Genomic DNA, 13,512 nt, shown 5'->3' on the forward strand with positions numbered 1-13,512 from the left:
AAGGAGGTTAGTTAGCTGGCAACCCCCTTATCCAGTGCTGTAGTTTTGATGATAGTTATCTGCCTGCTTAGCAAGAGCGTAAAACATTCACACACCGATGAATGTGATCTGGTTTGCAATCTGATGCTTTAGAATACAAATGATGGGAATATGTGGAATGAAAGGACAATTTCCTTTGGAAAAGAACATTTTTTATGTAGTAGAGATTTGTCATCATAATGTTTGCCACACAGCTTAGCACACAGTAGGCCCATCATAAATGTTTATCAGCTAGAGAAATCTGGCTGCCCAGGAGAGTGGGTAACATTACTTTCCATTGTGTGTTGTTTCCCTGAGTTTTTTTCACCCCTGGCCGCCAGTACAGAGCCAAAGGGAACCCTGTCACACATTAGTCCATAGGATACTATGTGAAGAGGAGAGTTCCAGAATCAAATAAGTTTGGGAAATAATGTATTTTCTATCTCCTATTTGGAGTAGTGGTGTACATTAGCCCATTAAGGGTTTTTGCAAGGACCAGAAATAAAAAAACTTGTTTATATTGAATGAACTCAGTATTTACCAAATCTATTTGGCCATAAGCCTCCCCTTCCTCCTCTCACCCACACCCCCTGCACAAAATGTTTTAACCATTCACACTAGGAAATATTGCCTTTTGAGGTTAATTATTCACATTTTTGCCTGAGGGAGAGACCATGTTTTTTTCACTTTTGTGTGTATATGCTCTATGCTAACTGGCATATAGTAGGCTCAATAAAGACTTCGGTGTGTATAATGAAAATGACCTATATGGGGTTGACATCAATTGCTGATCACAAAGGCTGGGTGGGGTGCTTGTCATGAAGATCAAGATGAACAGGGTCACAGTTGGGATCAGACAGAAAGGGAGGAGTGAAATGGAGTGGGTTCTGGATTCAAAGGGCCTGTTTTTAATCCAAGTAGAAGACTAGAGCTTCTTATACCACTCATGAAGATCTTTAGTCTGTTTTCCTTGATAATTACAATGTCCTTCTTAAGTAACCTATATTTTTAAGCTTTTTAAAAATATGTCATGGATGTAACTCACTTATAATTAATGTTTATCATCAAACTATTATGGAAATGTCATTCTTAAAATTTCAGCCAAGCAATTATTTGGAAATGAGAGCTTATTTGGAAAAACTATCTGACAGCTACACATCATTGTCTTTGGGGTCTCTAAGTAATGCTCTGTTCTCCCAACTTACTACTGTAAGCTTTACAGTACTGTCGATGTGTCAGGGCAGTGCTACCAAGCTTTGACAGAGAGCAGAATCTGAGATGCCCTGCAGATGACTGCAAAAGAAAATAAAGGTAGGAACTCATAGTAAATCCAGGCCAAAAGGATCTAACTCTCCAGGGGGGTTTGTCTGTGGGCCTCAGATATTCAAAGGAAAATGCTATTAAAAAGTCTATTTTAGCAGCTCTGAATGGGTACCTTCAATTGTCCACTTCATAATGTGCTCCGAGCAAAAGAAATTGAAAATGGATAGAAATCAGCAGTGTTCCCTGTGCTTTCTGTTGGCATCATACATATTGTAAACAAAATATTGCACCACACATCCAAAGACAGTAAGTAGTATGCTTGAAATTATTCCTTTTGACCACAGGTACTTGAAAGACAACATTTAGCTCTCTTAAAGTTCTTATTGGAGAATAAGTTGAATAAATATCAAAAGGTTGTTTTAAAACTTTTCTTTTGCATAACTACAAGAAACTGGACAGCACAGGAGTTTTAAAGTTTGGCATGACTTGAGTTGGTGAGCATACTGTTGCCCCGTCTCTGAATCTTAGAAATAAGATCGTTCCTTTTATGAGAACTTTCACTTTTGTTTCAACTAGAGGTAGAATGGGTCTAAAGGAGATCCTTAAATGCATATTATGATACAGATAATTTTTTTCAATAGTTACCCCAAACAGTGATCACCGCGTGTATACTATATTTGTTCTTAAAATCTTATGCTGGCTTTTATTGCTCTCGAGGAATATTACATTCAAATGAATAAAGGGGTGTTCCTTTCCCACATGTCGCTGCATCCACTGTATTGTGAAAAATAAAGGGTTCTTACCTCATAGCCTATTGACATGTCAAGTAATAAATGTGACAGTTACCGGTTCTACTTTCCTTATCCCGTCTTCCTGCACAACTGAAATGTAACATGTTTCTTACTAGTAACAGATGCTGGAAACCTTCTTTTGAAATTCCTCTAGAGAAAGCTGTCCTGTTGATTCCATTAGACGTGGGAAGTGGCTTTATGCAGATGTCTACTTGCAGGGATGCAATGTTGTAATTGCTGTTCTGCTGACCCCTTGCTGAGTGCCATGCTTTTCTCTTGTAGGTGATGTGCCTTCAGGACTTTTTTGGTGACGATGACATTTTTATTGCATGTGGACCGGAGAAGTTCCGTTACCAGGATGATTTCTTGCTAGATGAAAGTGGTAAGGAAAAAAAAAAGTTCAAAACCAGGGGAAATTTGAGGCAGCTTTCCAAAATGAGCTGCACCAGGCCAAGATTATGTCAACCCCAAAGCTACCAAATCAGTTTCAGATCCTCACCCAGCATGTCTTTTCCATATCTCGAATTTCTTTGATTTTTTTTATATAGAAAACAGATGAAATGATAATTGGAAAGGTTAAATCATTCAGAAGAGAAAATCACCAATGGCTAATTTATAATCATTTAATAACTAAATTGATGCTTTATAGAAAACCAAAATGCAGATTTCCAAGATGCACATTTTTAATTATCTATTTTTGTCAACATAGGTAGTTGAGAGATTTGTAATCATAAAGTTATTGAGTGTGTTTCTAGGTAGAGCTTTCACTAGCTTCCTCTGGTTCCTAACTAGGACAGTGGCCTGGCATCCTTTTTCCTTGAACTACTACAGAATTTGTATGTCTATATTAGCATCTGTAAGGGACCAAAAAAGAGGAAGGTGGTGTCCTTTGATTCAAATGGAAATGTGATTGTTTGTAATAGATAAAGAAGAGACAGTCCATTAAGAGGGAAAGATGTGTCTCAGGAAGTTAATGCAAAAGGTTGTGACTTCAAGAATGATTTTTTTCTGATGCTGTAAGTCATTTCAGAACCTTAACAGCATCACAGTAAAGATTATTGCACTGACAAAAGAGACCTCTCCTTAATCATATTACATCTAACTTAATTAGGGAAATATTACATATTTATGGACAATTCAGACACCAGATAGTTGGAAATGCTTTTTGAAGTGGTAATGAATTTTCTGCTTAAATGCATACAGAAACAACTTGGTGAGCTTTAGACGAAGTGGATGGGAAATACTTAAGCACTAACAAGATAGGGTAAGGGATGAGAGGTAGGGGTCATGCTCTCCCACTGCTGATGCACATTCACATACAGTGTCTATATTAATACACATATATGCATATCATCTCTGTGCATTTAAATGTAGTATAATTATTTCATCATTTAAAAATGACTTAGAATATATAGGGAGGGATAAGAATTAGAGATTTGCCCCTGAGTTCTAAGAACTTCAAATTCCCAATGAAAGTACATATATGATATGATATGTTAGACAGATAGATAGACAGATAGATAATATGACAGAAGTGTCATTTGAAGAGATTTAAGTTATTTTGGTTCAAAGAAACTAACTGGAAAGTATCTCCTTCTCTCTAAATAAGTTCTCTCTAAATACATTCCATCTGTATCTCTGGTTGATGTGCCCTTTGGGGGCAAAGATTTATATAAATATACCATGCACAGGGTGCCCTCAGGGAGGATTGTCCCCCACCCACCCCTTCCTTCTACAAGGTGAGAAAGCTTTGCTGTAACATAGAACAAGAGAATGTTAGGAGTCAGGCGGTGGAACTGACAGCACAGTTTTGAGAAAAATAAACTGCCTTGACTTTCAATTTAAAGAAAATAGCTGCTTCTGGTAGAATAGTCTGAAAGAACAGATGCGTTCTGAAATGAATGTTTCGTTTGTTGCTTTGATAGAAAACAACCTGTCAAATTCCAACTGGAATACACTTCAGTTTCAAATCAGCGTTGTTGACCTGGGAGCTGTCAAGGTCTCTATTCAGCCTCCAGTTGGATTTGGGGTCTCTCTCCAACCTAACCCCTCCTGGTGAGCCCTCTGTCCTGGGCTTTCCCTCCCTTACACTGTGCTCTCACACCAGACCATTCCCATCCCATTCCCCTGTGACAGTGGGCAGACAAGCTTTCTGGAAAGTACAACAGAAAAATACCGGAAAATCCATCGTGATTTATCTTTCGAAACCTTTCTCATTAAAAAGAATGCTGGCTAAAAAATAAAAATAAAAAATAAATAAATAAATAAATAAATAAATAAATAAATAAATAAATGAAAGAATGCTGGCAGATAGGTAGATAGATATCTATCTACATACATGCATAATCATACATCAAAACACCACGCCCATCATTTATGGTTTGGCACTTTGAAAGACCACTTCAAACTATTTCAGTAAGAAAGTGAGAACTTCACATTCTTACCTCTGATGAATATACCCTAACCGTTTTGTGGTGTGAAATCCATTTGCTGAGTAACAGTATCTTCCCCCATCCTAAGAGAAACACGCGGATTGGGGGAAGGGGTAGAAAAAGAATCTAAATTGAGATTTTACTTCCTTGGATGAACTTACTCTGAGACTAAATTCACACATTGACAACTGCAATTTCCCTGTTGCTTGTACAGCATGTTCTAGTGCTAATGTATTAAAATTTGAATCTTTTTTTAAGTGCTCTGAGATGATTTATCCCAGCTTATCTGTACTTGCTAAATGGTATTTGCACATTGAGGCTTCATTTGGCCTGTTCCATAGTAGCTTCCTAAAAGGAGTATCAGCAGGGGGTACAGACATCTTTAGAATTAATACTCAAGCAGAGCTGGGCTTGATTTAATGGCATCAAGAAGTGGCCTTTTGCCACAAGGCAGCACTTTTATTTTATCTTTCAAAATTAACCCAGCTCCTGGTGTGCTCAGGATTAGCAATAATACATCCCCCTAATTATTGCTGGGAAAGCTCCTGGAGACCGCTCGTAAGGTCTCTCCAATGAGGAATCCTGCCATTATAGACTTATATTTCATGAGCTACATTGGAGCCGGATCAATATTAGAAACTGTGAGGGAGCATCCTTCTTCCCCTAAATTTTCACATGGGAAGAAAAACCAAAAAAAAAAAAAAAAAAAAAAGCCTTCCTTTTTCCATCTTAAAATGTAACCCATTTTAGCAATATCGTCATCAATCAGTGGAATCTTAGCACCTTCGAAAAATGGTGGATACAGCACTATATATAGAGACAGACAGGCCAACAGCTCCTTCCCCTGCATGGGCTGCTGTCTCATTTAGAACGATGAAGCATAGGCAAGGGAAATGCCAAATTGGAGACAAGAAGCTTAACATAGTTTTGCTTATATATTGATGATAAGCTGACAAATTGGTGGTTTTTGTTGTCATTAAAAAGTGACAGGATTTTGTGGAGAAATACCCACCTCACACCTGGGCAGGGGAACAGTTAGCTCCTTGGTGATGAGCCTGTCCTGGGGTATCACTTTCTGTCTGTCCCCCAGCCTCAAGCCAACACCCCCAAACTTGCTTGGCTGGTCTCTTCACCCATTTACCTCACCCCTGCTGGACCTGCCACCTGCTCAGGAATCTAGGTATATCTCTCCCACTCTCTTTTTACCAAGTCCTGAGTACTCTTGATTCTGATGTTAATAGGCATTACTTCAAACTTACAAATTTTTACATAGATGTTGTATTAGTTTCCTAAGGCTGCTGTAACAAAGCACCATAAATTAGTGTTGGTGGCTTCCAACAAGGGAAATTGATTCTCTAATAGTTCTGGAGGCCAAAAGTCCAAATTCCAGGTACAGGAAAATCCATGCTCCCTCCAAAGGCTCTGGGTAAGAATCCTTAAGCTATAATCCTAGTTCCTGGTGATTGTTGGCAGTCCTTGGAATCCTTTGGCTTACCGCAGCATTACTCAAGTCTCTGCCTCCAACCTCATGAGGCCTTCTCTGTGTGTCCAAATTGTCCTCTTCTTGTAAGGACACCAGTTTTGGATTAAGGTCCATCCTAATCCAGTATGACTTCATTTTAACATGGTTACATCTGCAAAGACCCTATTTCCAAATAAGGTTCTTCTCAGGTGCTAGGGTTAGGACTTCAGTATATCTTTTGTGAGAACATAATTCAACCCACAAAAAGATGTTTGAAGCTGTCTGGATTTTATTTGAACTTGAGTTACAAGTAAACTCATTTTTGTTTGTTTTGACCTGTCTTTCAATTTGTACAATTACAGCTTTATATTAATTAGTAGAATACATAGACAACATAGCTGTGACAAGACTGGCCCCTCGTCTGACCTTTCATAGGTAGGGTCACTCACCTGGTAGGTCAGAAGAATGCTGTGAGATCATGTGAGCAGTCCGTTGGTGCATTTGACAGAACCTCTCTTGAAATCCTTTTGACTAAGATAAAAATATATGGTCTGAAGGACATAAGTCATTGTGTTTTTAATTGCTAGAACTGTCTTGTCCAAGAGGTATTGATTTATACATTGATGTCAGTGTGTGGAGGAAATCTCTATTAGAGTTGGCCCATAAGGTCACGCTGATGGAAGGGACTATGTGCTGAAAGTCATGCCAATAGGGTTCTGATGTGGGTTCTGTATAGTTTAGTGTGGCTAGAAATGTCCATTTGAGAACACTGATGGTGTGTGGATGAAATCATCTGGTAGGAAAACAAGGATCCATAAGGATTTTAGCAGAATGAATTGGATCCAAGAAGATAAGATTGAATTGGTATTAACAAAAAGTAGTGCTTTAGGTATTTTTTTTTTAATTTAAAAGAAAGCCAGTGCTACAATATTAGTTTGGAGTGATGTAGTTTTAACAGTAGAACACGCGAAGATTTTAGTTGCACGTTTCTTGTAAGATATGGCTCATTTGCTGTATGGATTGTAGGCATGTCATATATTATAAAACCTTTCAGCCCCTCTGACTGAACATGGCAAATGTTGACTGAAACAAAAAGTTAAAATTAAAAACGTTCTTCAAAATTCACAAACGACTGTAGAACTCTAATAAGTATAGCATAGAAGAATAGACAACATTTAAATAATTGGCCTTTCACATGATTTTTGTAAGTTGGTAGCATTCATACTTTCAAAGTTATGAAACTTTAAAACTGCACTAAGACTTTTAGGATACCGTGTTTGTGTGTGAGTGTGTGTGTGTGTGTGTGTCCGTGTGCATGCATGTGTGTGCATAATGTCCTATTTCTGGGGAATGCCAGTCCGGCTTCTCTCTGTACTAGACACACCTGTCTGGAGTGTGGTGTTCTTCCTGGGTATATGACTCTAGTAGGAACATCCTTGGCTTCTCTTATGGGCCCCCTGGTGTTGGGTGCCCAGAATCCACTTGGTAAACTTTTCTAGAAATACTCCATCATGACTGCTTTCCGGGGATCCATGTCCTGAATGAGATGAGATAGAAGCTGCATTAGACACCATTCCCCAAGCACTGATCCCTGAGTGTTTTTCCCAACTCTGGGTGGTAAGAAAATGGAGTTAGAACCTAGAATAGTAGAAACAGACTGGTGTAGGGTTAGAAGACAGGTGTAGTCCAAGCTCCATGGCCTACTTGCTGTGTGGTCTTTGTATCTCCAAGCCTGTTTCCTATTCTGTGAAACACCTTTTTTTCCTGAGTTGTAATGGACCTCAAATAAGATAATAAATGTCAAAGCACGTTCAAAACTGTGTTCCTTATTACATAGTGAATGATGTTAGTGAATGACACCTCGGCTGAAATATCCCTCATAGTGGATTGCAGCTGGACTCAGCCACGTAGATTCATTTGCCCTTAATTGGAGGCAGATGTCACCAAGATTTGGTTTGGGTGCTCTTTAGAACCAAAAGGCAATTATTATCTATTACTTTCTTCCTACTCTCAACTTTTATTCCTGTGGTGGAGGTAAGAGGGAATGAAAGGACCTTTGAAAATATCCATTCTTTTCTGGAGGGAATCTCTGGAAGATTAAACCAAACTACATTTAGAACCAGTCAGACTTTTCAAATAGATAATGTTCAGAGATCCCAGCATGAACGTCCACATCAATTTTGATGGCCTGCCATCCTGTCCTGGGGCTGGTGATGTTGGGAAACCACAAGGTCATTGTGAACACCAGGAATATGCTGAGTCTGGAAAGAGACCAGGCCTCCTCACAGAGTAGATTTTGAGCTACTGCTAACAAAATTCATTCATTCTTTCATGCTTCCATTCATTTATTCAATAGACCAAGCTAACTTAGCATGTGCCAGGTAGTATGTTTAGGCACAAACAACTATCAGCCTTGACACTTATATGAAATGTGACACATCATATGACTTTTAATATCGTTTATGTCTAAAGATGTCAAAGAATCTCTGGTACTCAACTCTGACTCAAAATATTGCTTGATACTCATTGCTGTAGTGTATTTTATTCCTTTGGAAAAATATTGTGGGAAATGACTAATGGGGTCACAACATCCTGACTTCTCTTTATAGATTTAAATTTTAATTGAATTATGTGACCAGTTTAAATTGAATCTGTGGGCACATTTCTTTGAGATGCATAGTACTTCATGCTGGAATATTTTATTGTTTCAATAAATGTTAATTCTAGGAACGTATAGTTCGTATTTTTAAAAAATCAAAACAAAACCTGATGGCTGTCAACATTTCATTGTCCTGCAGAAATCTAGTATAATCTTGACTGCATTGATTTACAGAATGCAGCCTGATGCTTGAACTAGAGGGTTTTAAGGGTTTTGTTTGTTTTGAGTTCCAAAGAGTACATTGGTAATGTGCTTTGCTCTTGTCAGCAAGTTCCCATTCACCTGTTAGCAGTGGTAAAACTAGAGGGGTTCTGAGACTTTCTCCACCATAGCTACACTTCAACTCATGCATAAATACAAAGTCCCCAGAACATAGTGATATTTTCAAATTTCATAGCTGCCAAGCTATGGAGACATATAGAGTATTATGCTTTGGAGACAAGCTCTAACTCCAGCCCAAGCTAGTTCCTTTGCAACGAATAGATGATTTTCTACTTAGGAAGGCAAGTCATTGCATAACACATGCAGTCTTCCCTTTACACTTTCTCTTCTGGTCCTCACGGCTTCTATTTATTGCATTCAGTCACAGTGATACCTGAATCGTTAATGTGGAAATACCCTACACGTTTAACATTGACAATGAGTGCGCACACAAGGAGTCTTGGAGGCCACCAGCCCACTGCCTTGTCTAGTGCAGGTGACCCTCGCATAGCATTGAGACAGCTGCTCATCCATCCACAGCTAGAACCCTCTGTTCTGCAGTTTACAACTATGTCTGAAGGCCACTGTGCGCCAACACTGATTTTTTTAATAAGTTCTTTCTTACTGGGGCCTCAAATTAATCTCTCCCTAGCTTGTACACAGAGGTCCTGGTTCTGTCCTTCAGAGTAATAAAACCAGTGGGTTTTATTTTTTCTGCCTTCACTTGCAGAAGATGAGCTTGTGTTGTAGACCACTGGGATGATCAAAGTGGTTCACTGTAAACTATTTTATTTGCCTTTCCTCCTAAACCAAAATGTCTCCGTATCTACTCCCCCCCCCCCCCCACGTGCCTTGTTTCAAAGGAAGAAGAGCCTCTAGTTCTTTTAAGGGCAAATGCAAAGTTCTTGATTTTGTCTTCCCTCTTCTTTGTGACCTTGCCTTATCAGTGTTCCTTTCCTCTTCTCCTTGTGAATCTGTTATTTTACCCTATCTTCGCTGTCTCTTTCTCCTCAACCTGCAGCCACAACTGAATTTCTCCTCTCCTCAAACAGCCTTTAGTCATCTCTAACATCTTATCAAACCACAGTGCCCTTTCTCTGCCAAACAGCTTTAAAAGGCAAAATTACAAAAAAAAAAAAAAAACCTAAACTACTGTCCTTGAGGCCTCCATGTCCTCGTCCTGATTCACTTTTTAAACATAAGAATGTGTTAAGGGGAGTCTTTTTCATTAAAAAATTATCTTCTACTAACTTTTTAAAATTACATAGTAGTGCAAATTTTTCTTTTGCCACTGTATGATGCTGAGGCACAAATCTTGAGACTTTTCTCTTCTCTCCCAAGATACTAAAAAGTATTATGGACTCTTCTAGCTACAAATCACCATCTCAGTCCTGAAATGAAAATATCTAGCCCCATTCAATAGTCATTCAAAATTGGAATTCTTTTTCCATACCCACCCAGGGCCCAAAGTAATAAGTCCTTTCTCTGAAAGAAAGGGGTCGGGTTCTCCTTTTGTACTTACCTCCTCCCTATTGTTTTTGATCCTTTCAGGGCTGGAGTACAAAAGAGTGGCGAAGAGCAGGGTGATGAGAAAGGCGAGTTGAGGAGTCCTTACATGACCACACTATTGTAAGATGGCTTCAGGCTGTCAGGGCTAGCAGATGTTATATTAAGCCAACTCTGCTTATGGGTGTTTTTAGGGTTCTTCAGGGACTCTCATTGGGAACATTCCACTCTTCTTTTTTGATGTGGTCAGTTCAGTTTCTTCCAGTTTTGGGTGTTCTCCCTCAGTTCTTGTTTGCCAAAGCTCTCCCTGTTGGCCTCAGATGATCCTCTTGGGAAGAATTTAAATGAGCCACATGCCAACTCACACTCTCAGATCCATCAATACACTCACACGTCCTTTCCCTCCCAACAAAAGGCCACCCAATGCAATCAAGCCTCCTTTACTCTGCTGCCAGTAGTTCTCCAGGGAAAGCCAAACACTCCAACACCAGTGTGTTATTCCCCTCCATCTGCAGATGATGCTGGCCAGTATTTTCAGATCTCCCAGTGAAGCCCTAACTGAGATGAAGAGAAGTATCTCCCCTCCTTTGGAATGAGGGAATTCATAGAAAAACTCTCTCTAAAGAAGTCCTTCTCACAAATTCTCTTTCTCTCTGATAACATTAAGCATTTTCTACCTTTGAAATGGCTAAGAAAACTAAGGCATGTCATTGGTTTATATCTACTCTGAAATTTCTAGCAGGTGATCAGTCTTACAATTCACTTCGGTAGCTGATACACATCCCCTTACAGTCTGGGTGAAAATCCATTTTGAATCCTGTTTCATTTGTGACTGCCTTCCACTCCTACCACATATACAATAGTTCCATAAACAAGGATAACCTTCAAATCACTGTATCCAATGCCCTTTTTTTCTTTTTCCTCCCCAACTTCTTTGTGTCTGAGGATATCCTCCTTGAAATCCTCCTCTTGTCCTTCATGGTGTTTTGCTGTTCTGGTCTTCTGCCTACCTTCTTGACTGTTCCTGAGCTGCTTTCACGTTTGTTTTTCCATGTATCCCTTAATAATTGTTCCCGAAGATTCATTCTTCAACCCTTTTTTCTACTTAATTACTTTCAATTCCTAGCCAAGTTCATCTACCTTAATGTTTTCAGCAATGATGGTTATGGTAGACAGTGATGGTGACAAATGGCAACCAGATGGTATGCAATAAGCAAAGTCTTTGAAGTATGTATAATTTTCCCAATTTTACAATTAAGGAAATTAAAGCTTTGATGGTAAATAATTTGTCCAAGGCCACACAGCTAGTTAGTGCAGGAGGCAGAGTTCAAACCCAAGTTTGTTTATGTTTGACAATATACTCTAAGTACACCTCTTCTCAGATCTCCATCTCTGACCCTGATTCCTCTCGTGGACTCCAGAACCGTATTTCCAACATGCTGGTATGGATTTCCTTATGGTTATTCCACAGCCACTTGAAATCCAGTGTTATCCCACAACTGACCTCATCATCTTCCGAGTCAACTTTGTCCTTCTGTGTCTCCTGTATTAGTTCGTGGCATCAACATTCTCCTTTAACACATGGAGTTGTCGTTTACTTGCTCCTCACCTTTTTACTCCTCGTATCCCATGTTTTATCACCTGCTTTCAATGCCACCACCATTATTTTAGGCCATTGCCTCATAATCTCTTGCTTAGACTCTTAACAGTGACGTTTTAATTTGTTTTCCTGGTTTCAGTCTTCAATTGTATAATCATGTGTTTGTACATAGGTTGATTTTCCTGTATTCACTTGACTCCTTCACTTGATGCCCAGAGACTCCTTGGCATGTCATTCTAGGTTTGTTGTATCTTTCCAGCCTTCTCATTGCTTTATCCCTCCTTTGTACTCCACCCACACAGTATTATTTGCTGGTCTCCCAAAAGCCATTTATTTTCAGTATCTCCATCCCTGCCATACCCATCAACCTGGAATGTTCTTCTTCCTTTTCCCCATCACTACCCAGCAAACTCCCTTTTGCCCTTTGAAATCCAGTTGAAAAGTTGCCTTCCCCTATCTTAGTGGTTTCCTTCAATTACTGAGTTCTCATTCTTTTTACAGATATTTATCTCATTTAATCCTCAGAAAAACTCTGCAGTGTTGCTTTACAAATAAAGAACCCCAAGTTAAAACGAGTTAAGAAACTGCTTAAGGTCATATCCCCAGTGTCCTCTGTATCACTAATTTCTGTATCCCACAGCACTTATGACAGTGCTCTGAATGTCGTAGAAGCCCAAGATATGTTAGCTGAGTCAGTAGATACAGAAGGGATCTCCTCCACCTGTCAGCCTTGTAGACGCTTGAAGAATGAGGCTCTACACTTCCCAAGAGCTGGTTTATCCAGATCTTTTAGGAAGATTTCTTCAACTGTTTCTCTTAAGACCACCCTACGCTCCTGATTACTTTTCTCTGAATACTTTGGTCAGCAATATCCTCCTCAAAATAAACCCAGAGCTGAATGCAGTACTCCTGGAAGGCTTCAAATAGCATAGAGAATATAAACTTATTTAATAAAGGCATCAAATGTGTTCAAATGCAGCCAAAATGTAATCATGGTTTCTTTAAGCACCAGCCAAGCCATATGGGCTCATGGTTAGCTTGCGATCACCTGAACTCTCTGGGGCTCTCTGATGTGATGTCAAGCCACATTCTACTTGTTTCATTGCATAGCTGAACCTCCATCCAGCACTTTAATTTGTATTCGTGCCAGAGAGCACCTTAGTCATTTTAGTCATTAATTCTGGCCACTTTAGAGCCTTAGGCATCCAAATTCTGCCTGAGGATAAATAATTGCAGAGGACAGAGTTGAAATAAGATCTCTCTGATTTCCAGGTCCTTACTCTTCCCAACTAAGTTATGCTACTAGGGACCTCTCTAGCTAAAGACCAGTAGCATAGCTGCCTAAAAGCTCTCAGGCCAAAAGAAAAAGAAAGGAAAAGCTATAATAATCTCTTTGTGTGTCCTCAGGGACGGCAAAGGCAGGGCAGCCTCAGGCCCAATGTCCAGCTTTGGCTGGGCTAGTCTCTTTCTGCAGCAGGGGAGCAGTGCCATAGAGGAGGACAACACATGTTCTTTTGTCCTATGCACTGATCTGCCCATGCCCCCGAATACAGGAGGGTACAGATAGGACCTTCCTCTTA

General features: G+C 39.5%; 1 protein-coding gene and 1 long non-coding RNA gene across 10 annotated transcripts in view; one reads left to right on the top strand and one right to left on the bottom strand.

Moving 5' to 3' along the window:
- Positions 1–13,512, top strand: part of DCLK1 (doublecortin like kinase 1) — a 341,630-nt gene that overhangs the window by 175,055 nt on the left and 153,063 nt on the right. For all 9 annotated transcript variants that reach the window (XR_012017059.1, XM_072797415.1, XM_072797422.1 and 6 more), the window contains exon 4: positions 2,355–2,454. Coding sequence is in view for 8 of the 9 variants with exons in the window: in XM_072797415.1 (XP_072653516.1) it covers positions 2,355–2,454 (100 nt within the window). In the remaining variant the exon portion in view is untranslated. The remainder of the gene's footprint in view (positions 1–2,354; positions 2,455–13,512) is intronic.
- On the bottom strand, positions 1,958–10,723 carry LOC140616644 (uncharacterized). Its single transcript, XR_012017060.1, has 4 exons — positions 10,349–10,723; positions 7,351–7,503; positions 6,416–6,497; positions 1,958–2,441 (listed from the first exon to the last, which is right to left on the bottom strand). It is a non-coding gene; the product is annotated as an uncharacterized lncRNA (long non-coding RNA).

Source organism: Canis lupus, chromosome 24 (genome assembly GCF_048164855.1).
Source record: "Canis lupus baileyi chromosome 24, mCanLup2.hap1, whole genome shotgun sequence".
Lineage (NCBI taxonomy): Eukaryota > Metazoa > Chordata > Mammalia > Carnivora > Canidae > Canis > Canis lupus.